Source organism: Equus caballus, chromosome 7 (genome assembly GCF_041296265.1).
Source record: "Equus caballus isolate H_3958 breed thoroughbred chromosome 7, TB-T2T, whole genome shotgun sequence".
NCBI lineage: Eukaryota > Metazoa > Chordata > Mammalia > Perissodactyla > Equidae > Equus > Equus caballus.
In genome coordinates, this window is record NC_091690.1 from 13,014,255 (window position 1) to 13,036,568 (window position 22,314).

A 22,314-nucleotide genomic window follows, 5' to 3' on the forward strand; every position below is an offset into this window, starting at 1 on the left:
TATAGAGCTCCTAGAGGGTACCAGGGGTTACCTGAGAGCTTTACATATTTTGACTCATACATTTAAGCCTCTAAATATCCCTAGGAGGTAAGTACTCTTCCTATTCTAATTTTACAAAGGAGGAAACTGAGACAGAGATTAGGGAGTTTAAGCAACATCACAGAGCTAAATGTAGCAGATCTGGGGTTTGAATCCAGTCAGTCAGCACTCAGAGCACATGCTTTTTGCTTCCAGGAACATTCATTCGTTCAGTGAAGTGTCTATAATGCTCGTGCCCCTGGGCTAGCGCTGGACACAGGAGGACATCTGGCTGATTGTGCTCAGCACCAGATGTCTTCAGGCTGACTCTCCATCGCCATGTGGTTCCTGTCGCAGCTGGCCAGATGGCATGACATGCACAGATCATCATATCTCCTTGATCTCCTTGCTTATTAGCTTTTTAATATAACAGGTTTATTGAGATATAATTCACATACCATACAATTCATCCATTTAAATTGTACAATTTAATGGCTTTTATTAAATTCACAGAGTTGTGTGAGCATCACCATCATCACTTCCAGAACATTTTCATCACCCTACAAAGAAACCCCATACTCATTAGCAGTCACCTCCTACTCCCCCTACCCCCCGCCCCTGAGAAGCACCAGTCAGCTTACTGTGTTTTTGGATTTTCTTATTCTGAACATTTCGTATAAACAGAATCGTACAATATGTGGCCTTTGTGCCTGGCTTCTTTCACTTAGTGTAATGTTTCAAGGTTCATCCATGTTGTGCCATGTATTAGTCCCTCTTTTTTTTAAAATTGCCAAATAATACTTAATTGTATGAATTTGCCACCTTTAAAAAATCCACTCATCATTTGAGGGACATGCTTCCACTTTTCAGCTATTATGAATAATGCTATGAACAAATGTGTGCACGTTTTTGTGTGGACGTATGTTTTTATTTCTTGCAGGTATATACCTAGAACAGGAATTGCTGGGTTACATGGTAACCCCACATTTAGCCTTTTGAGGAGCTGCTGGACTATTTTCCCTCGTTGCTTATTGATGTTAAGAAGTTCTTCTCAGCTGACTATTTTTGCAAAACTGACTTTTCTTATTCTATAGAGGCAGTTGACATTGGAAAGCAAGCATACTAGACTTTGTCTTCAACAGTAAAGATTCAACATCTGAGTGGCTATAAATAACCACTTTCCGTAACTGAATCCAAATGGAAAGCTTAGAGTAACTTTGAGTAACTGCCCTATCCCTTCTTAATACTAAGTCTTTTTAGTGAGTGTATGAAACAAATTTAATAAATGGTAGTAACAGTAATAGCTAACGTGTTAAACACTGTAGATGTTCCAGGCAGTCTGTGTAGCACGTTAAATGTATTTAGTTTAATGTGTTAAATGTCATCTACTTTTAGATCCACTAAAATGGTTTAGAATCCTTACATTCTAGAGGGTAAGATTAAAAAAACGTAACAATCATAGACAGCTGTATTTTACCTATACTGATGACTAGGTAGGAAAAAAAAGTTTAGCTTGAAGTAGGAAAAACTAAAACAAAAGACAAACTCCCGTAAGTGGAAAGCTATCCAGAAGAGACTCACTTCAATGGATTAAAGACAGTTTCATTGAGGCATTTCAATGCCAGGAAGCAGGAAATAGAGTGACTTACTGTTATTTCTTCTGGGTCTGCATACTTATGATACCATCTCAAGCTCTGAGTTTTCTACTGGCACATAGAATTTGTTGCCAGATAAAGTGTGATAGAAGCTAGTAAGTATTAACTGAAAAGAGAAATGAGGAACCGTTCTTATACAACCTTTTTGTCGACTTTGTTGAAAGTTTTCCTGTTGCGAAGTGCCCAGCTCTTGCCTAGTACGAAAATTGATTTGAAAAAGTTTGCCCACCATAACCTGCTTCAAAGACCAGTGGGTACACATAGAGTTAAACAAACAAACAAACAAACAGTGAGAAACAAAACTTACACAGTATTTTGTTTGTGATATGTTTAAAGTAAAGATGGATAAATTTATATTCATCATAACAAATGTTAAGGCCACAAAAGCCAGCACTTGTAAAGAATAATTATAGTTTGTAAAGTAACGACATTTCCTATTAAAAGAATTATAATATATGTCAGGGAATCCACAAGTAGGCTTCTTCCTAGAAATAAAAACCTAACTTATCAATTTACTTCAATATATTAGGTAAGAAAAAAACAATGAGTGTCTAACAGAAGAATGCATTGTGTCGATTCTGATTTTGTGTAAAGTTGATCATATAGGAATTTCCCGTTTGGATTAAAATTCTGAATCCACAACTGTGAAAAAATTTAGAAGCATAATTATTTTCAGTGAACTCTAAATTGTCCTTAAACTTGAAGGCCATGGGAAGAATCCCTATCCTGCATTCTGCCTGAGTCCTTAAGATCCAATTACCAGCTGCTTGCAGACATCTTCATTCCTTAGGAAAGACTAGACTTCTCTGTTTAGCAACCAATCCAGGAACTAGATTTCAGCACGCTAACCACATCTTCCTTCTCTGTATCATACTTGTATGCTTTTGGTCCTGAAAAGAAGTAAATGTAGCCTAAAAGAGACAAAGTTGAAACTGTGGTTACTGAAAATGACTTGCAAGTATATAAATGGGAGGATTGTGATTTTAACTTTCTTGAGCTGGTGTCAAAGGGGAATTTGGAATTTGTCAGGTGGCAGTTAGCTAGTCCTCTATTACCTCTGGTGACAGCTCTCACCAAGCCCTCGAATCTGATATCTCTGACTTCTCAATCATCTCTCATTTTTCTGTCCTAACCAGGGTACGGCATCCTCCTTGGGGTCATCCAACAGCTCACGCTCAATTATGTTTCATGCTTCTGCCCAGGCTGTCCCCTCCTGGAAATCACCTTCCCATTTCTTTCCCTAGTCAAACCTCTAGCCATTCTTCAAAACCATGAAATTTCCAACTACTGATTCTAGTTCTGATCTTTTTTTTTCTCAGATCACTTCTTGCAATTATTATGAAGACTAACACAGAATTCAATATAAATTACAGATTGTCTTGCTTGTTACTAATTTCATCTGTGTTACATGGAGGGGTATTTCCCAAAGATATTAACCATTCCAAGAGCAGAGACCACATCTGGAACTATCTTTGCATTTCTGAACAGTGTCCAGCTCTATACGATATATTCAGGAAAACTGTGTTGACTGATTCAAAAGATTCAATTAAATTTATTCAACCCAGTTCATTTCCATTCGACTTTCCCAGCTATGTGTTAATTTTCAGGTGTTGGGTGATGGAGTGGGGAAAGGCACTGAGAAGATTGAGAGTATGTGCATTTTAAAGATGACACGGGTAATTTTGCCCTGGGTGGACTTTATGATGTGATTGACTAATGAACTGACGCTACATTTTTAAACCTTTTCATTTGCAAAGAGAGAACAACCATGGCAGACTTTTTATACTTATTCTTTCTAGTGGTTAATCTGGTTCGCTAAATTTATAAGGGACTCAGGACCCAAAATAAGAATCAAGGACTCCCATGTGGAAAACCATTTTCTGTTATGTTAAAGCACAGTCCAGATTTCTTGTTATAATTGCCGCGAAGAAAGTTTTTGGTGGAAACACTCACCGTTCAATTCCACAGCAGCATCTATTTGGCCATTAACTCCTGAAAATTCCTCTTCAGTACTCTTTGGATAGTCTTTTTCCATTTTCCTTTTTCGTTCATCATAGCTGGAAGTATCATTTCATAAACAATATTAATAAGAGGTTTTTATTGATTGTAGATGGCGCTGTGCTGCTCAATCATATTTAGCTAGGGCTGACTTATGACCTATTTTAAATTTCTCTCTCTGTCTCTGTCCCTCTCTCTTTCTGTCACACACACACACACACACACACACACACACATTCTATCACTGCTGTCCCAGGGTCCTGAGGTTCTGGGACTACTAGTTTGGAAGTCATTTGCTCTAAACAATCTCTTTAAAAAACTGCTAGATATATTGCTTAGAATTAGCTATTCTCTATATTATAGCAACATGTTCCTATAATTAAAAAAATATGTATTATCTTTCAAAAGGAACTCTACATATATTTTTTTGTGCTGTATTTACTGTTGTAATTATTCTCTCTCTCTTTCCATGTGTAAATTTCTCGGCTCACCAGTTGCAAGCCCTTCACTGGGGCTTTTATTCATGGGTTTCTTGCCACGTACCCATGGAGGACGGATTGAACAAATAATGCACAACAGATGAATAAACAAATATGTGAATGGTCAATAGATAGATTTAAGAAGTGAGAAAATGTGGAATATGAGCCTCTGCCTTTTAAATCAGTTAAAGTAAATTAAATCGCTTTTGTTTCCTGGAAAGATTATACAACTGACTGAATAGTAGTTTAGGTATTTTTTTCTGGATCAGCAACCACCATGCAATGATAATTCTGAAGATTGATTAATGCATCTCTTTGTCATCTAAATTACCCCTTGTAAAAAAGCCTGTGACTTATATGAATCAGCATGACTTGTATGAGTTCAGCAAGTAGGCAAAGCAGACTCTCCCCTCTTCAAGAAAAATTCATTTGAAGTGTGAGAAAGTCCCTTCTTTATCAGCAGAGCTCCCAGTGGGTACATTCCCAAGGTGGACACCCGATCCTTTCCCACCAAAAGGTCAGACAATGTCTGCTGGTGCCTCGGCCACTGGGCAGTTTCCTATGGCAACAGATCACACGGACCCTCTCCTGCCTCTCATGTGGCTATGACTACACAGGTCAGGGGGCAGATCTCTCATGATATTGAGCAGGAGTCAAACACTGGGAAAGAAGTTAGGCTGAAACTGACTAGAGGGTGAGCTGCTTTATGGAGTGTTGAGGATAGAAGGGAAGCTAACTCCCCCAAACTCCCTTTCCAGGAGAACCATTAGAACCTTCCAGTAAGCCAAGGGGAAAACTGAACTAGATGAGTTACTGGAGCACAGATGAAAATGGAAATCACTTATTGTGTTTCATCTTCATCAGAAGTGCCAATACAGAGTGTGGGGACAGGGCACCCGTACAGTATTAGCAGGGGTGATTGGAAGGTGTCAAGAGTGGAGTTAGGAAAAACTGGAGAAAAAGAGAAACAGTCCAGGCACATTGACTCCACCATGGCCTAGATTCTTTTATTCACTTTGTTGCAGAGGCTGAAATCTGGAGTCCTTTATTAAAAATGGAAGTGCAGCTTGCTTACATGTTAATCTTTGTTCATTAAGCTGTTTTTCTTCTCTTACTTCCCTGAGACAGTTGTATTAAGAAAATGAAAGCCTTGATTGCAGGGAGTGAGGAAGATAATTCTAAAGCTTAAAACATTTGGGGAGCAGGATGCCAAAGAAAAGACAAAGTGACTAAGATGCCTTTGGTGAGTGTAGATATAGAGGGAGATGCAGGGGGAGGACAGCAGAGAATCTGACCTCTTTTGAATTCTTTGCCTAATGTTGACCCTATGCTTAGGGAAAATGGTGGAATGCCTTTCATGTCTTTATCCTCTTTTGTCTGCTCTGAATAGAAGATAGGAAGCTGAGCTATTAAAATTAGAGCTATGCCTTACCTTTGTGTATGTTAAACACACATTTACGAATGAGTGTGAAAACTTAATCATCATTCATACTGTTTTAGGGCAAAATGTGTTTTCAGTTTCAAACAAATGGCTTGACTGAAGAATCTTCATAGGTAAACCTATTACAAGTTGGGATCTGCTTCTATTATATATAAATTGGATGGGGAAGTCTGGAAAGTATGAAAAGACAGAGCAAAGATCTTCTTTCTTGAGAATAGAGACAGTTTAAGTAATACAGTAATAACTTTTAAAGAGAAAATATTAATTCAACAGAAAGATGTGAAAAAGAAATTTTTCTCTTTTTATCTGTCCACTTAGTTCACTAAGGTGGGTGGTGGTGACATCTAAAATCTTATATATACCTATTCAGAAGATAACAGAGGTGATAATACTATATGTAAATAAAATTTTAGAAGAAATTTTAGAGAAGCAGTATCCAGCTCAGAATTTTAATTCTCAGTCATATTTATAAAAACCTAGGCAAAATCCTTGGCAGAACTGTAAAAACACTGTTTCTTTCCTCCACCCCTTCCACCACTTGTATACAGTGCACTTATATATGTGCACCATAGAACGACGTCAACAATGGACCGCATATACAACGCTGGTCCCATAAGATTAGCACCATATAGCCTAGGTGGGTAGTAGGCTATACCATGTAGGTTTCTGTAAATACACTCTATGATGTTCGCACAATGATGAAATCACCAAACGATGCATTTCTCAGAATGTACCCCCATCGTTTAGCATCGTAGGACTGTATTTAATAGTGCCTCTCCCTCTCTGCCCTCCCAACCTTTATCCTACGACTGTTTTCCAAAGAACATTACTCTTAACAAACTCTACTTCAAAATATTTCAAAATATCAGTCTGACACACAAATCAACATTTTGGAGTAGCGGATAGCATGTTAATATTTCATTTGGATCTTTTATGTAGGCATGATGCAGACAGGACCTAAAAAACTAATATAGGGTTACCTACTTCTCATTTTACCAAGTAAGAACGTTACCATCAAACCCTCAAAAAATTACCACCTATTTTCATCGTCATTTCACAAAGAAAAGAAACTTTTACACCAAAAACACAGAAAGAACATAATCTCAGAATAAAAAATAGTTCTTGCCAATAACGTCTTTATACTGACACAGACCACACCTCCTACATTTATAATATTGTGCTGTTGTTCTCATTTTGCTGTGGACTAGTGTGGACTAGTGAAAAACTTTGTGATGATCTAGCCCTTGGATTGTGGACAGATATTTGAGGATTTCTGTTATTGAGCAAAGAGCATAACATGAACAGTCACATGGCTCTGAGCTTGAATTTTCACTGTTATCTGCTGGCTCTGTGATCAGGGGAAAGTGCTCTGAGCTCTGAGCCCTGGTTTCCTTATCTGGAAAACAGTGGTCAAGAGGATGAGAGACAATTTACAGACACACACACTGCTGCCTGGCACATGTAGGCACCCAGGCAAGCCCAATCCATAAGACTTTGTAGTTTATTTTGGCTCCAAGAAGCATTTACTCTGACTGGCTCGTACGAGATTGAGTGAACTTTGTGATTTGATCTGAGATCCCAAGACATCAAGGAGTTTAATTTTTACCTAATCTTTACACACATTTCAGGATAACATTCTGCAGTAATAGGCAAGCTTAAGAAGAGGTGGAGACGGGGGGCTAGAGAATGTTGGAGATTAAAAAGAGGTGGACCAGAGAACCAAATCACAGAAACGATTAACATTAAGAAGGTCTACCGGTATGTTGAGGATTTTACCAAGGGTAAAAGAAAAGGAAATTATATGACAAGATGAGAATCATGGGGATGGGTATTTTAATTGATAGTAAATAAATATGTAAATGGTGAAGAGAATGAAGAACGATTATATGTGGTGGATGGGAAGAACTTCTGGATTTGGAGTCAGAGGACATGAAATACACCCTCAGATGGATCATTTTTTAGCTGTGTGACCTTGACCTAATCACTTAATCTCTGCGATTTGACGTGTTTAACTGTGAAATGGAGATAGCAATACCTACTTCTCAAGATTGTTGAGAAGGCAGACGGGAAAATGAGAGAATATGAGAAAAGTACTCGGCATGATTCCTAACACATAGTAAACCATTAATAAATTTTAGCTAAATTTGAATATTAAGGAAAGAGAGAAATTTTTACTGTGAATAAACTATATACTAGTACCTGTTAAAATCATTGCATACATTTTCTCATCACAGAGGTCTTATTTGTGAAACATAAATACCAACTAAAAGTGATTGGCTTGTAATTTTGTTTGTTTTCTTTATGGGCATTTGTTTCATAGTTTATTGTTGATTAACGGGTATAGATATTAAGTAAATCATGGCTGACAGTTAACCTTTACTAGTGGTGTCACAGTGCTATAGATATCTGACGTGCTTTTGCAGATATATTATCTTACTCTTCACCTTTGTAATCTAAGGTCTTGGGGACTATTTTGGTAAAGTGCCTGCATTTTGTTTAATTTTACACTCAGAACTTAGATTTGTTAGGGATTTCTGGTGTTTTGATTGTGATGATTTCCATCATATGTCAACGGCACAAATGATTCCATTCTGCCTCCTTTGAAGTACTGAACGGGGAGCTGAGTCTGCTAAAAGAGGCTTAAACAGAATGTGAAAAAGGATGGCAAAAAGGGGAATTTATTCGTAAGATACCTAAGATATAAGTTTTCAGGAAGTTTCTTCAATGAGGCCTTTCTAGGGAAATGGATATCTGGAACCCCCTTTGAAGCTGATAATCCACTTCTAGCCAGGCATCACATGGCTTTCATGGAGGAAGGGGTTTTTGTGATCTACACTAGAAAAGGGCAGAGGGGAGAGTGGTCAGGATTGAAGAGAAGTGAGAAGAATGAGAAGATGTGGCGTACTATCCCAGATAAGAATCAGGAACTGGGAGCCCATGAGGAAAATAATTGTGAGAAGACTCTGGAACAAGGAATTTGTAACAAAGTGGAAAAATATCAATGGCCTCAATTACCACCTGATTATATGATAAAATCTAAATTTATCTCTCTAGGCTGAGTTCTCTGAGTTTAAGACCTGTATATCCAACTCTTTTCTGGACATTCCCATTCTTGGGTCCCACCAGCACGTCAAACTCCACATGTACAAAATGGAACTCCTATTTAATCCTTTAATTGTTAATTTTATTCTTTCCCCATTGAATGGCCTTAGTATCCTTGTCAAAAATCAACAGACCATAGATATATGGGTTTATTTCTGGACTGTCAATTTTATTCCATTGATCTATATCTCTGTCCTCATGGTAGTGTCATATTGTCTTGACTATTGTTGCTTTATAGTGTTTTATTTATTTATTTATTGCTGAGGAAGATTAGCCCTGAGCTAACACCTATGCCAATTTTCCTGTATTTTTATATGTGGGTTGCCACCACAGCATGGCTGACAAGTGGTGTAGGTCCACACCTGGGATCTGAACCCATGAACCCAGGCCAGCGAAGTGGAGCACATGGAACTTAACCACTATGCTATGGGGCCAGCCCTTGTAGTAAGTTTTGAAATCAAGAAGTCTAAGTCCTCCAAGTTGGTTAATCTTTTTCAAGATATTTTGGCTATTCTAGGACCTACGAGTTTCCATATTTTTAAGAGTTTAAAGGTCAGCTTGACAATTTCTACAAAGAAGCCAGTGGTATTTTGAGAGGGATTGTGTTGAATCTGTAGATCAATTTGGGGAGTACTGCCATCTTAAAAATATTAAGGCTTCCAAACCATGAACATGACATATCTTTCTGTTTAGATCTTGTTTAATTTCTTTCAGTGATGTTTTATAGTTTTCAGGTTGTAAGTTTTCCTCTTCTTTTGTTAAATTTCTTTCTAAATATTTTTTGATGATATTGTAAGTGGAATTGTTTTCTTAATTTCATTTTCAGATTGTTCATTGAAGTGTATAGAAATACAATTGACTTTTGCATATTGAACTTATACTCTGCAAACTTGCTAAATTCATTTATTAGTTCTTACAGTTTCTTTAAAGGACTTCATAGGTTTTTCTATGTAAAAGATGATGTGCCTTGCAAATAAAGATATTTTTACTTTCTTTCCAATCTGGATGATTTTTACTCCATTCATTCTTGCTTAATTGCCCTAGCTAGAACTTCCAGTACAGGGTGAATAAAAGTGTCAAGAATGGAAGTTTTTGTTTTATTCCTGATTTTAGGGGGAAAGCATCCAGTCTTACAAGCTGATATGTGCGGGTTTTCATAGATGCCTTTTATCAGGTTGAGAAAGTTTCCTTCCATCCCTACTTTGTTGAGTATTTTTATCATGCAATAGTGTTGGATTTTGTCACAGGCTTTTTCTGCATCTATTGAGATGAGCATATGGTTTTTGTTCTTTATTCTCTTGATATGATGTATTACATTAATTGATTTTCAGATGTTAAACCAGACTTGCATTCCTGGGAAAAATCCCACTTGGTGATGCTGTGTAATTCTTGTTATATGGTGCTGAATTGGTTTGCTAGTATTTTTTGGAGGATTTTTGCATCCATATTCACAACAGATATTGGTTTGATGCTTTATTTTCTTGTGATGTCTTTGTCAGGTTTTGGTATCAGAGCAATGCTGGCCTCATACAACTATTTGGGAAGTGTTCCCTCCTCTTCTATTTTTTGGAGGAATTTGTGGAAAATTGGGATGAATTCTTCTTTAAATGTTTTAGTAGAATTCACCAGTGAAGCATCTAAGGTTGGGATTTTCTTTGTGGATAATTTTTTGATTATGAATTAAATCTCTTCACTTGTTATAGGTCTATTCAGACTATTTCTTTTTGACTCACTTTCATCAACTTGTATCTTTCTAGGAATTTGTCCATTTCACCTGAGTTATCTAATTTATTGGCATACAATTATTCATAGTATTCCTTTATAATCTATTTTATTTCTGAAAGATTGATAATGATGTTCTCTCTTTCTTTTCTGATTTTAGTAACTTGAGTCTTCTCTTTTTTACTAAGTCAATCTAATGAGAAATTTGTCAATTTTGTTGATCTTTTCAAATAACCAAATTTAGTATTGTTGATTTTTCTCAAATTGCTTCTATACTATCTACTTCATTTATTTCCACTGTAATCTTTATTATTTCCATCTTTCTGCTTGCCTTTGGTTTAATTTGCTCTTTTTTTTCCCCAGTGTCTTAAGGTGGAAGGTTAGGTTATTGATTCGAGATATATATATATATATATATATATATATATATATTCAGATATATAACATAATAAGTTGATGTTTGTATTAGATTTTTCTTCTTTTTCCATATGGGCATTTATAGCTATAAATTTCCCTTCGAGCACTGCCTTCACTGCATCCAAAAGATCTGGTATGTTGTATTTTCATTTTCATTCGTCTCTAAGTATTTTCTAATTTTCCTTGTAATTTCCTCTTTGATCCATTGGTTGTTTAAGAGTATATTATTTAATTTTCACATATTTATAAATTTTCCAGTTTTCCTTCTGGTATTGATTTCTGGCTTTATTCCTTCGTGATCAGAGGAGATCTTTTGTATGATTTCAATTGTTTTAAATTTATTGAGACTTGTGTTGTAGCCTAACATATCATCTATCCTGAAGAATGTTCCACACGCACTTGAGAAGAATGTGTACTCTGTTTTTGTGAGTGAAGTGGTCTATAGATGTCTGTTAGGTCTAGTTAGTTTATAGTGCTGTTCAAGTCTTCTTTCCCTATTCATCTTGTCGCATAGTTGTTCTTTCCATTATTGAAGTCTCCAACTATTATTATTTAATTGTTGTTTTCTCTCTTCATTTTTGTCAGTTTTTCCTTCAGGCATTTTGGGGCTCTGTTGTTAGCTTCATGTTTGTTTATAATTGTACATCTTCCTGGTAGATTGACCCTTTTATTGACCCTATAAAATGTCCCTCTCTATCTCTAGTTACATTTTTTATTTTAAAGTCTTTTGCCTAATATTAGTATAGCCACGTTAGCTTTCTTATGGTTGCTGTTTGCATTACATATATATTTTTTTCCCACCCTTTTACTTTCAATCTTTTTGTATCTTTGAATCTAAAGTTTGTTTTCTCTCATCAACCTCCTTTGTGCTGTTATTGATAAATATATTATATTTCTATATATTATAGGCCCAAAATACAATTATATATATATTGTTTTACACAGTTAATTTTTTTTTCTTTTGTGAGGAAGATTGCCCTGAGCTAATATCTGTGCCAATCTTCCTCTATTTTATATGGGATGCTGCCACAGCATGGCTTGATGAGTAGTGCTAGGTCTATCCCCAGGATCCAAACCTGCGAACCCTGGGCTGCTGAAGCAGTGTGCAAACTTAACTACTACAGCACCAGGCCAGCCACAACATACAGTTAATTTTTCAATTAGTTAAGAGAAAAAAGGAGAAGATATATACATTTATACTATTTTTCTTATAACTATGTAATTACATATACTAGTGCTCTTTGTTTTTTTATGTGGATGAAAATTATTGTCTGGGCTCACTTGTGTTCAGTCTGAAGAACTTCCTTTAGTATTTCTTATAAGGCAGATGTACTAGCAACAAATGCTCTTGGTTTTGTTTATCTGGGAATGTCTTTATTTTGCCTTCATGTTTGAAAAATGGTTTTTTCTTGGAGCATTTTGAATTCATTTCCCACTCCCTTCTGGCCTAACTGGTTGAGCTGACTGCCAGTCTGGTCCTGTCTGTCTAATCCAGTCACAGCGCTGCCAGAGTGCTATTTTTGTAACACAAATCTTTTGGCTTACTCCCTTATTGAAGATGCTTCAAGATATTCTTCTTTTCTGTGTAATAAATACTGATTTCCCTAGAGAAGCACAGGCCCTCCGTGATCTACACCCTGCTTATCCTTGAGTCACATTGCTCATTTTAGCCTGTGTTTTAGTCATACCAAACTGCTTGAGGTTTTTCCCATGTACACAGGCTATTTCATGCATCAGTGCCTTTGCTTCATCTGCTCTCTCTGCCTGGAAGCCACCCCCGCCCCTCCCGCCTCCTGCCTGGGAAACTCCTACACAACTCTCAAAATGAAGCTCACTCATGGCTTCCTCTAAGAATTCTTTCCTGATACCTTTGCTAGAGCTGACTATTTTTTGTTTGTTTTGCCCCACTGATCCCTGTGCAGTCTTCCGTCAGGGGATTTGTGGCGCTTGGATTGCTCGTAATTATTTATCTATATATGTTCTCTCAACTGTACGACTTATTGAGGGCATTAATAGCACCCAACATGAATTGGGTACTTGTTATACAACATGCATTTCACATTTTTCTCATTCATTCCCACAACTCCGTGAAGTAGATGCTATTTCTGTCCCCATTTGGAACAAGATGAAACTAAAACAGAAAGGTGATCCAGGTTGCCAGGTGGTTGCTGTGAGAGTTGAGATTAGCACTCTCTTACTCCTGCCCACACCCTTAAACAGCAAACTCTATGCCTTTCTTCTTTTGAGGGTCAAGGTCCTAGTACAGAGCCTGATACATTATCATGCCCAATATATGTAGGTTAAATGTGCTGATTTGGTAATGCATTTTTTAAAATGTAAGATTAAAAAGCAAGATATTTAACTCTACTCATCTTTCTTATTTTTATTACTTTTTATTTATTTTTCTGTGGTGACTAAGTATCAGATTTTTAAATAAATAAATCCATTTCCAGTATTCCTGAGGCATCCAGGAAGGAAAGAATGCAGAAGATTGTGTCCTACTTAGCATCACTTATGCCTCCAGTCTATCTGTATAGAAAGAGTGACTTAGGAATGGAACCTACAGATTTGCAAGACACTTTACATAAAGTTCAGAAAACACTGACCATCTCAAAGAATGATGGAGTTGATGGTACTCCCCAGAAACTTCTTGGTGTAGCCTCTGCTCTATTGGTAGGTAAGGGCTAACATCTAAAGGGAGAAATTAGCTATAGGTGGTGGAAGTAATGTAAAGAAAGAAAAACTGGCTGGATCATTGGAGCCTGCTAGAAAGAGGAAAGAAGGAATAAAAGCAAATGGATGTGTGGAGAAGTAGCCCTACTTGGCAAAGTTTAACCAGCACGTCAACCCGTGACATAGCATGTAACGGCATCAGCATGGTAGAACCCCCTTTTAGGTTTTACTTTGTGGTTGTCTGTGGGTAGCTCCCTTCTAAGTTACTACCACGCTGACATGTGTGTTCTCACTCTTAGAGCCTAAACCAACCTGGCCCCAAGCAACCCTCAGTCCTCAGTGGAGGAAGTTCCACTCCACAGTTTCCTCATGGCATCATTTACTAAACCTGGTCCCAAACACTAGAAGTTCCTGGAGAATTTCCCTGACAGCAAGCATATCCAGAGACTTTTCTTCCCTTGGCACATTATTGGTGTCACAGACTGAACAAGCATGGGGACCAAAGAAGAACCTGAGGAAGGACTGAGGGAAATAAGTCCTAACACACTGTCAATGGGTGTCAACATAGTAAATTCTTCATCTTCTATATTTTTGAGTGTGGCAATGTGCTTTACCTGTAAAACTCATTTGTCTCCTCTGCCTTTTCCTCCCAGCTTCCCCCTTCTTCCTGTTTAGAACAGGAATGTAATGACTGAAGCTTCACTGGTCACCTCTAATCTGGTGGCAACCATGAGAGTGGAAGCTACCTGTTAATAGTGGAGCAAAGGGTCAGAAGAAGCTTGGGTCCCTAATGACCGTGGGCCCACCTTACCAGCCCTAAATCTGTTAAACTTCAGACATTTACATATATGAGAAAAACAGACTCTTATGTGTTTAAGCCACAATTATTTTGGGGTCTCTGTTACTAGTAGCTGAGCACAATTTTTAACCAATACAGGGCTTTACATGACAATAATATGTCATATACATGAGGCCCTGCTAAACAAAATGGGTAGAATTCAGAGGCGAGTTTTTAACAGAGCTGATACAAGAGCTTTTTCTGAGCTTTTGAGCTGTAGGTAAAGGTTGTCTGTTTTATTCCTTCGTGCATAAGCCGATGTGTGTTGGAGTGTGTAGAAGACTGTCATTGCTGAAAGGATTGCCTATGTTTTGCCAAAAGGAGTAATTTCAGTGCAATGTCAGAACCCTTCAGTATTTAGAAAGGAAATTCCCTTTGATCCCCTCTTTGACTGCATTGCTGCTCAGAGGAATATTCAAGCAATCATTTGTTAATTATCACAGCTTTTAAAGCAGTTATTTGTTAATTAGCACTTAAATTCCTTCTAATCCTGAACAGTTACCTTTTTTGAAAGTACTCAACTATGGGCCAGGAACTGTGCTAGGTGTCTACATGCATTATCTCACTTTATACTCTCAATAACGGAGAAGGTTAATGTTAAAAGTGCCTACCACAATTTCCTTCCCTTACCAGCAAAACGAGCTCTTTAACATTCGAGTTCATACCTTAGACCAACTTTTTAATGGTTCATTTTTTTCTAGATTACTAAAGACATTTCCTTAATAGACACTCACAAAGGCCCAGTTAGAAAGGTTCCATATTATTTCCTGAGGGGGCATCAGGTATCATTAAAATCAGAGACCCTCTTTCTCCTCAACCTTAAATTTACGGAAAATTTTAAACTTTCATCAGGCCTCTTGTGTCAGCTGTTAAGACTCAATCCTGCCTGGGTGGAGGTGCATGCTTTACTGTGGGTGCTGGTGGGTGTAGATTAGTCCAAAGATCAGACGATAAATGGAGAAGAGAAATAACAGGAGAGTGGATAATCCCCCCAACGAGAATGAGGCTGTGAACAAGCTTTGCCCTCACACTCCCACACGCATGCTCATACATGCATCTCTTGATCTCATTCTTTGAAATGAAAATCCACGACGGGAATTAGGTTTCTTAATATGTGTCTTCCCGTATATCAGCATTGTGATTACAGCCACCTTATCTTAAGAAAGACTTTGGAGAATCTGTCCAGCAGATATTAGGGGCTTAATAAATGAATTACTATCACAGTTTCAGAAAGCAAGATCTAAAAGAAAAATAGCTGGCTTAGTGGTTTAAACATTGCACTGAAAGTGACAGCTCATGACACCACATGATACTGTGAGCAATGCTACCAGGGCTCTCAGTGGCCCAGAAGAGTCAACGTTTGTTTGGCATTCATTTTTATAAAATAAATTTTCCTTTTCATGAAATATATCTACGTTCCAGTTTCTTTACTGTCTCAGTGCCAAATTGGGAGATAATATCAGTCAGGTGGAAGAAGAGGAAAATATTTATTTATAAATTTCTTTTATGCCACAGAAATGGTTACTAAAAATAGATGATATAAAATAAAATGGAAACCTTGGACTAAAGTTGGGTGCTCTCCTGCTTCCAACTAGACCCTATCATGGGCCTCAAGTGTTTAGCATTGTCACCTGCTTACAATCTGTTTTTGCTTCCTTCTTTTGAAGTTCAGCGAAACAAACAATGCCAAAGTGAGAAGTGAGAATAAAGAGGAGGTATGCAGAAGCAGAGCTTGGCAAAGAGCTGCACTCATTCTTCAACATGAGTCAATTAAGGATAGAAACCCAGTAGGCGAGATGAAGTGTGACCCCATGTGCAGTGATTAGATGACAGATGACACCTTACTCAGATCTGCTTACAATAACCCTCTGCAAGACAGGCATGGAAATTATACATGATCCACTTTGCATAAGAAGTATCTTCATGTCCTAGGTTGGATAAAAGGAATTAGCAATAATGCCTTTTCCTTTCAGCAGAACTTTCCTTCAAAGAGCCCCATAGTCGTGACCACATCCATTTGGCACAAAATCACAGAGTATTCAGGAATGCATTGGTACTCACATAACAGGGAGTCAGTTCTCCCCTCAGGCATTCCAAGTGGGTAGTTATGTATTTGGGGATGCTGTATCCACTCTTTTGGGCCACTAGATGTTCAGTTACTAAGTGCATTGAAAGGTCAGGATGTTTGGTCCCAGACACCAAAGAATGGGACTAATGAAGGAATGTTTCACTTATCATTTGGACAGTTCCATATCTTGAAGACAGTGTCAACCAAGAGTAAATGGCACCCCAGTGGCCAAGAAGAGTCAATGGGCTATTGCAAACTTGCCTTTCATTCATTCTGCAAAAAGCTTTTTTCCTTCCCATTGAATACATTTGAACAATCAAAAGGAGAAAAGCATACCTGTAGTATTCATCTCCCACAAAGAAAAGAGTCTTCTGTGCATCCTTGAGATGGACAGCAGCATCTATTCGTTGCACATACCTTGGGAACCCAAAGTCATAAATAGTCCGAGGAGGACCTTGTATTTGAAATCCTCGTGTTATCCAGTAGTGGGGGCCTGAAAACGGAAATTAAAGTTTACAAAAACTCTGTACCACTTAGTGATGCACTTCACTCATGAGGATTTCTAGGCAGGATCATAACTGGGGCTAGTTTCTGGGGTATTTGCCATGGCTATAACCCAATAAGAGATATAAGCCTCTAACTATTCAATTCAGTGAAAGACTTAAAGTTTGTCCTAAAGGCAAAAATCCCTTGTGATACCTACAGAAATGAATAATGTTGATACAATTGTATCTTAACACAATATTTTCAAGATAGCTTTTCATTTATAATTTCATTTAAGTCTCATATATCTGTGAGAGACAGGGGGCAAGTGACTTGCAAATGCTATGATTCTTAACTTATATTGGCAAACTAGCCTTCTATTCTTATCCCTTAGGATCAAGAAAATATAAGCTAAAACTGATAGTTACCACTTATTGGATAACTCCCATTGGCTAGCCATTGTCACATCTTCAAGATTGATATTACTATAATTATTTTGCACAGGAAGAAATGAAGGCTCAGAACAGTTAGGTAACTTCCCAAAGTCACTCAGGCAGTAAAGGGCTGGAGCTAGAGATTGATATTGTGTGTGCTACCTTCTGGAATCACAGGTATCTCTCCATTCCCCATTGCTTCTGAGCATGGCATAGCAGCAAAGGTATTGTTCTCCTCATTGGGTTCCATATTGGCTTTTTTAATTAGAGGCTCTCCGTGGGGTATGTCATGTCACTCTGAGCAGAGGTCCTGGGGTCAGGAACCAGGTTTCTAGCTCCCCGGCCACTGAGACTTGGCAGTTTCTCACTAGGTTAAAGCTTTGGCTCTGAGAACAGTTTGATAGTCATCGTCATTCCTGTCATTGTTATAATACCATTGAGTGGCATTTCATACCCAACCTGAGGAGGAGTGACCGGAACACACTCCATGATCACTCAACAAACACTGTTAGCACTGGATGTTCCAAACACAGAGGGCACTGCCCCCTGCCATTTCTTTCTTTGGGAAATCTGTGGGGTACCTTTAAAGAAGTAAGCAGTGCCCCTGTCAGCCACTTCGTAAGCTGCATCCACGTTAGACATAAGCTGGGGGAAGGAGCTGGTAATCATGCTGGGCCGGATCCCTGCCGCCAAGTGAATCTGCCGACGCCAGAAAATCCTATTGGGCAATCCAAAAGAAATCAAGATCAAAGGTTGATTTAGATCTTTAATTGAACTTGGACTGAACTGTACTGCAAGCCACACTTCAGAAGCCATTGCTGAATGCCACTTGCCCTTGTCTTGTTTTTAAGGAGAACATGTTTTTTGACCTCAGTAAACAACTTCTGTCTTTTCATTTTCTTCTTCTTCTTCTTTATTTTTAAAGATTGGCACCTGAGCTAACAACTGTTGCCAATCTTCTTTTTTTTCTGCTTTATCTCCCCAAATCCCCCCTGTACATAGTTGTATATCTTAGTTGTGGGTCCTTCTAGTCATGGACTCTCTTTTCATTTTCTTAGTATCTCTGCAATCCTCTTTCCTTCATTTGTTTAAGGATGTTCAAAACATGGACGAATATGACAAGGAAATAACATCAATGATGTACACACTTAAGCTATGCACCTTCCTATTCCAAATGTCAATGAATACAAATTTCCCTTTCCTATTCTGATCTTTCAAAAATTAAAATCTCATGAACATAAATATGATCCAAGTGAACACTATGAGTATTATATAAATGAACCAAAACTTTGTGTTGGGAAGCGCTAATTATTCCCAGTAAAAAAAGCAAAAACATTAACAATTATAAATAATCATGTTGCCTATATACTCATCTATCGGAATTGTTTGTATCTTTGAACCTGATGGCTAGTTAACAGAAAATCTGGTAGACGCAAATTAGCTTAAGGTTTAACAACTCATCCATCCACTTATCCTATATTATTTCCGTAAAATTGTGGCAGTATACACGAGGGTACTGGGCTGAAACTTTGAATATCACTGTGGTCATTTTGAATTTTGGAGAAGAAAATCATTTTTGTAAAATATGATTAGTTTACTTGACTCCACAGAAGCTAGAATCAATACATAAAATTGTGGAAGGGGAAACTGTAGTGAAGTTTTGAAATTTAATTTTCTGTGTAGTTAGTGTAGAAACTCCTCAAATCCTACATTGAGTTTTTCTATTCAGTTAATTTAACAAATATTTATGGAGCACCTATCAGCAGGCACTGGGGTAGACCTCCAGGATGAAACACTGAACAGAACCCAGGCCCTGCCCTCGAGAAGCTTTTGATCTAGTAGTAGAGACAGATGGGTGATTAGGCAATTATAATTCCGAGTGGTTAGTGTTACAGAGAGTGAAGCTCAGAATGCTCTGTGAACACAGAGCATACCCCACAGGAGGGATATCCCGTTGCATTTAGAGATTTGGTGAAGGTGTCCCAGTGAGGCAATTTAAGCTGATGATGAAATCTAAAAGAGAACTCTGCTGAGAAGAGAGAAATATTTCTTCATGTTTCCTAAGCAGCATGATGACGCAGCAGGAAAAGCCCATTGTATTTTAGAAGATGTAGGCTAGAGTTTCAACTCCACTGCTGACCAGCATCTCTGAGCCTCAGTTTCATCATCTCTTAAGTGCATATAATAATGCCTAGCATATCTCATGAGATCATTATGAGGACCAAATGAGATAATGCATATGAAAGATCAAATGAGGTAATGCACTGTAAAGTGCCATATGGCTAGATACCGTTCATTTAAAAAGTTATTTGCCTAGGCCTTAACTACCCACCGACTGGGCACCCACCATAGATAACACACAGGGTGGCAGGAGTCCATTTAGGGTTCACTGCCTCACCCCGGGCCCCAGACATCACAATCTTATCTAGGACATATGTATGAACAGATGAAAAACTGAGACCCAGAAAAGCTGATGGGCCCAAAGCTTCTTTGGTAGTTAGAGGCAGACAGAGGAGCATTAGACTCCAGCTGTCTGGATTTTCAGCACATACCATAGTATTTTACCTACTGGCTCATTCTCAGCCTTGTGATCTCTGGTCTTTGTTTATAACTTGACCCCTTGTCCAGTCAGACCTAGCCTTTTCTGAAGGCAAGAGGGACTGCTTTCCCCCTCTCCTTTCTCTCCACCACCACAAAATGAGCACAGGTTTGGGTATCCAGAAGAATTGGGCAATGAAAATAGATACACAGATCACATCAGCAGCCCTTAATCTTATCTTTGATCAGGAGCGTAAAACAACGGATTAATTGGGAATCTGATAAGGAACCCAAGAAGCAAGTGTTTTCCAATTAATTCAGTTCAACAGTTAGTTCTGAAATATGGCCATGTTCATGTCACTATGCTATTTGCTTACTAAGGCACAAAGTGTGCATTTCAGGGGATTTTAATGGTGGGGACAAGGAAGTGTGGAAAGCAGGTAAAAGGAGGAGCAGACACATCCTCCCATGATAACTAGGCTCTGTCTGAATTACATCTCTGATAAGGTACAGCTGACTTCCAGCTGCTTTCTCCTTGGGCACCCTAAAGCTAGGATAATTTTCTTGCATTTCTCACTAAAAAATCAGCAAAATGACTCTAGGCAAAATTAAACCCTTCCTTTCATTTGAAGTGACAGTACACTGATGTCCCGAATGATTCAATATGAAAGGTGGTAAAGTGTAGTTATTAAGAGTGCAGGCAAACTGAAAATGTACCTCTGGAACTTTTCACAGATAGCAGAACCTTAAATTCCTTACTAAATAAACCTTGATTTAGGACATTGTGGATATCGTGAGGACTAAATTGAAGTAGAGTCGTCATTCTAAATCAAGAGTGATTTTGTGCCCTGGGGTACATTCTGCAAGGTCTGGTGACAATTTTGGTTGTCACAACTGGGAGTGGGCAATGCTATTGGAGTCTAATGGGTAGAGGTCAAGGATGCTGCTAAACATCCTACAATGCGGGGGACAGCCCAACACAACAAAGACTGGCTCAGAATATCAGTGGTGCCAAAGTTAAGAAACCCTGGTGTAAACACTGTTGTGACATATTATAGTGTGTACACTGTATACACTGTATGCATGAGGTAGAAATAAACACTACCCATCACTTTTTTAAAGTATCACAAATTCCAACAGAATTTGTAATCATGAAAATTTTCAATATGCTATTGAAGAAAAATTATGTCTGGTGTGTAACAGAGCAAGAGAACACATACTCAGAGAACTTACGACCTTAGAGCTATAGATTATAATAATAAATGAATTAAAATTGACAAAAAAAAGAGTATAGCAAGTAACTCCCAGTACATCTGTAAAGGGATTTAAAATAGAAGCAAAAAAAAAAAAAAAAACCAAAAAATATCTATGAGCTTGTTGGAAAAGAATAGCTGCAAGATGTATTGAAACTGGTAATAAAAACAGATAAACAGATCACATCAGTAGTCTGTAATCAGACGTTTGATAAGGAGGGCAAAACAATGGAGCTTGTTGATATTACAGACCTGCTGATTAGATATTTACTGCACTGTTGACTTCTGTGTACCCAAGAGCCAATGCCATGCCTGGCACATGGTCAGGGCTCAATAAATACTTGTTGGCTAGATAAAATGGGTGCCAGAGGGTTGAGTGGAACTTATTTGATCATCGATTTTCTTATTCTCTGAAATTTTCTTTCCCTCTTACTAAAGAACAGCAACTAATCCATCAAGTTAGCGATTAAGTCACTGGTAACATTCACTCTTTGCCAGTCTGGGGCAGGGTCCTCTATTATTCATCTTTTTATCCTCGGGTGTAGCTTGGAGCCTGGCACAATAGGGACTAAATCTATGTTTGTTGGACCTTTGTTCTTTTTTTGTTATACTCAGCCATCTCTACTCCCCACCTACCAAAGCCCATCCTATTAGTCTTTCATTTTCAGTAAGTGCCTTCATCTCCTATTTGCTGGGCTGTCAAGGTAATTCAGCTCGAGCTGAATGGGAACCTTCATTTTCCATCCTCTTCAATCCCTTACTCTCCTTGACTCTCGTCTTCTCTGTCATCCTTTCCCTAGTTTCAAGGGGTAGAGGTGTCTTTCTTCTTTCTATCTTTTGTGGCTCACAGTTTGAATTGGTACTCATCTTTTCTGATATTGGGCAATGCAGTGCAGTCAGAGAAGCAAGGGATGCTTGAGACTTTGTTTTATCATTGGATATGTGACCTCATATGAGTCAATTTTTCTGAGACTCAATTTCCTTCTGTCAAATAAGAGAATAATAATAATATCTGTGCTAATACTTCAAGGGTTCAATTGAGATAATGCATAGATAATGCATAGGAAAGTATTTTATAAATCTTGGACTACTCTTACAATTATTTGTAAATACTTAAAAAAGATATATTTTCATCTTACAAATTTATTAATTGATAATATGCAAAACTTAAGCGGAGTTTACCAATGGAGCTAAG

At 38.0% G+C, this 22,314-nt stretch overlaps 1 protein-coding gene across 1 annotated transcript in view; it reads right to left on the minus strand.

The window, feature by feature from the left end:
• Positions 1–423: 423 nt before the first annotated feature.
• Positions 424–22,314, minus strand: part of MMP20 (matrix metallopeptidase 20) — a 47,639-nt gene continuing 25,748 nt past the window's right edge. The window contains exons 7-10 of the mRNA XM_001500052.5: positions 17,910–18,046; positions 16,748–16,904; positions 3,627–3,730; positions 424–2,584 (exon numbers count right to left, since the gene is read on the minus strand). Of these exons, the coding sequence (XP_001500102.1) occupies positions 2,484–2,584; positions 3,627–3,730; positions 16,748–16,904; positions 17,910–18,046 (499 nt within the window). The 3' untranslated portion in view covers positions 424–2,483. The remainder of the gene's footprint in view (positions 2,585–3,626; positions 3,731–16,747; positions 16,905–17,909; positions 18,047–22,314) is intronic.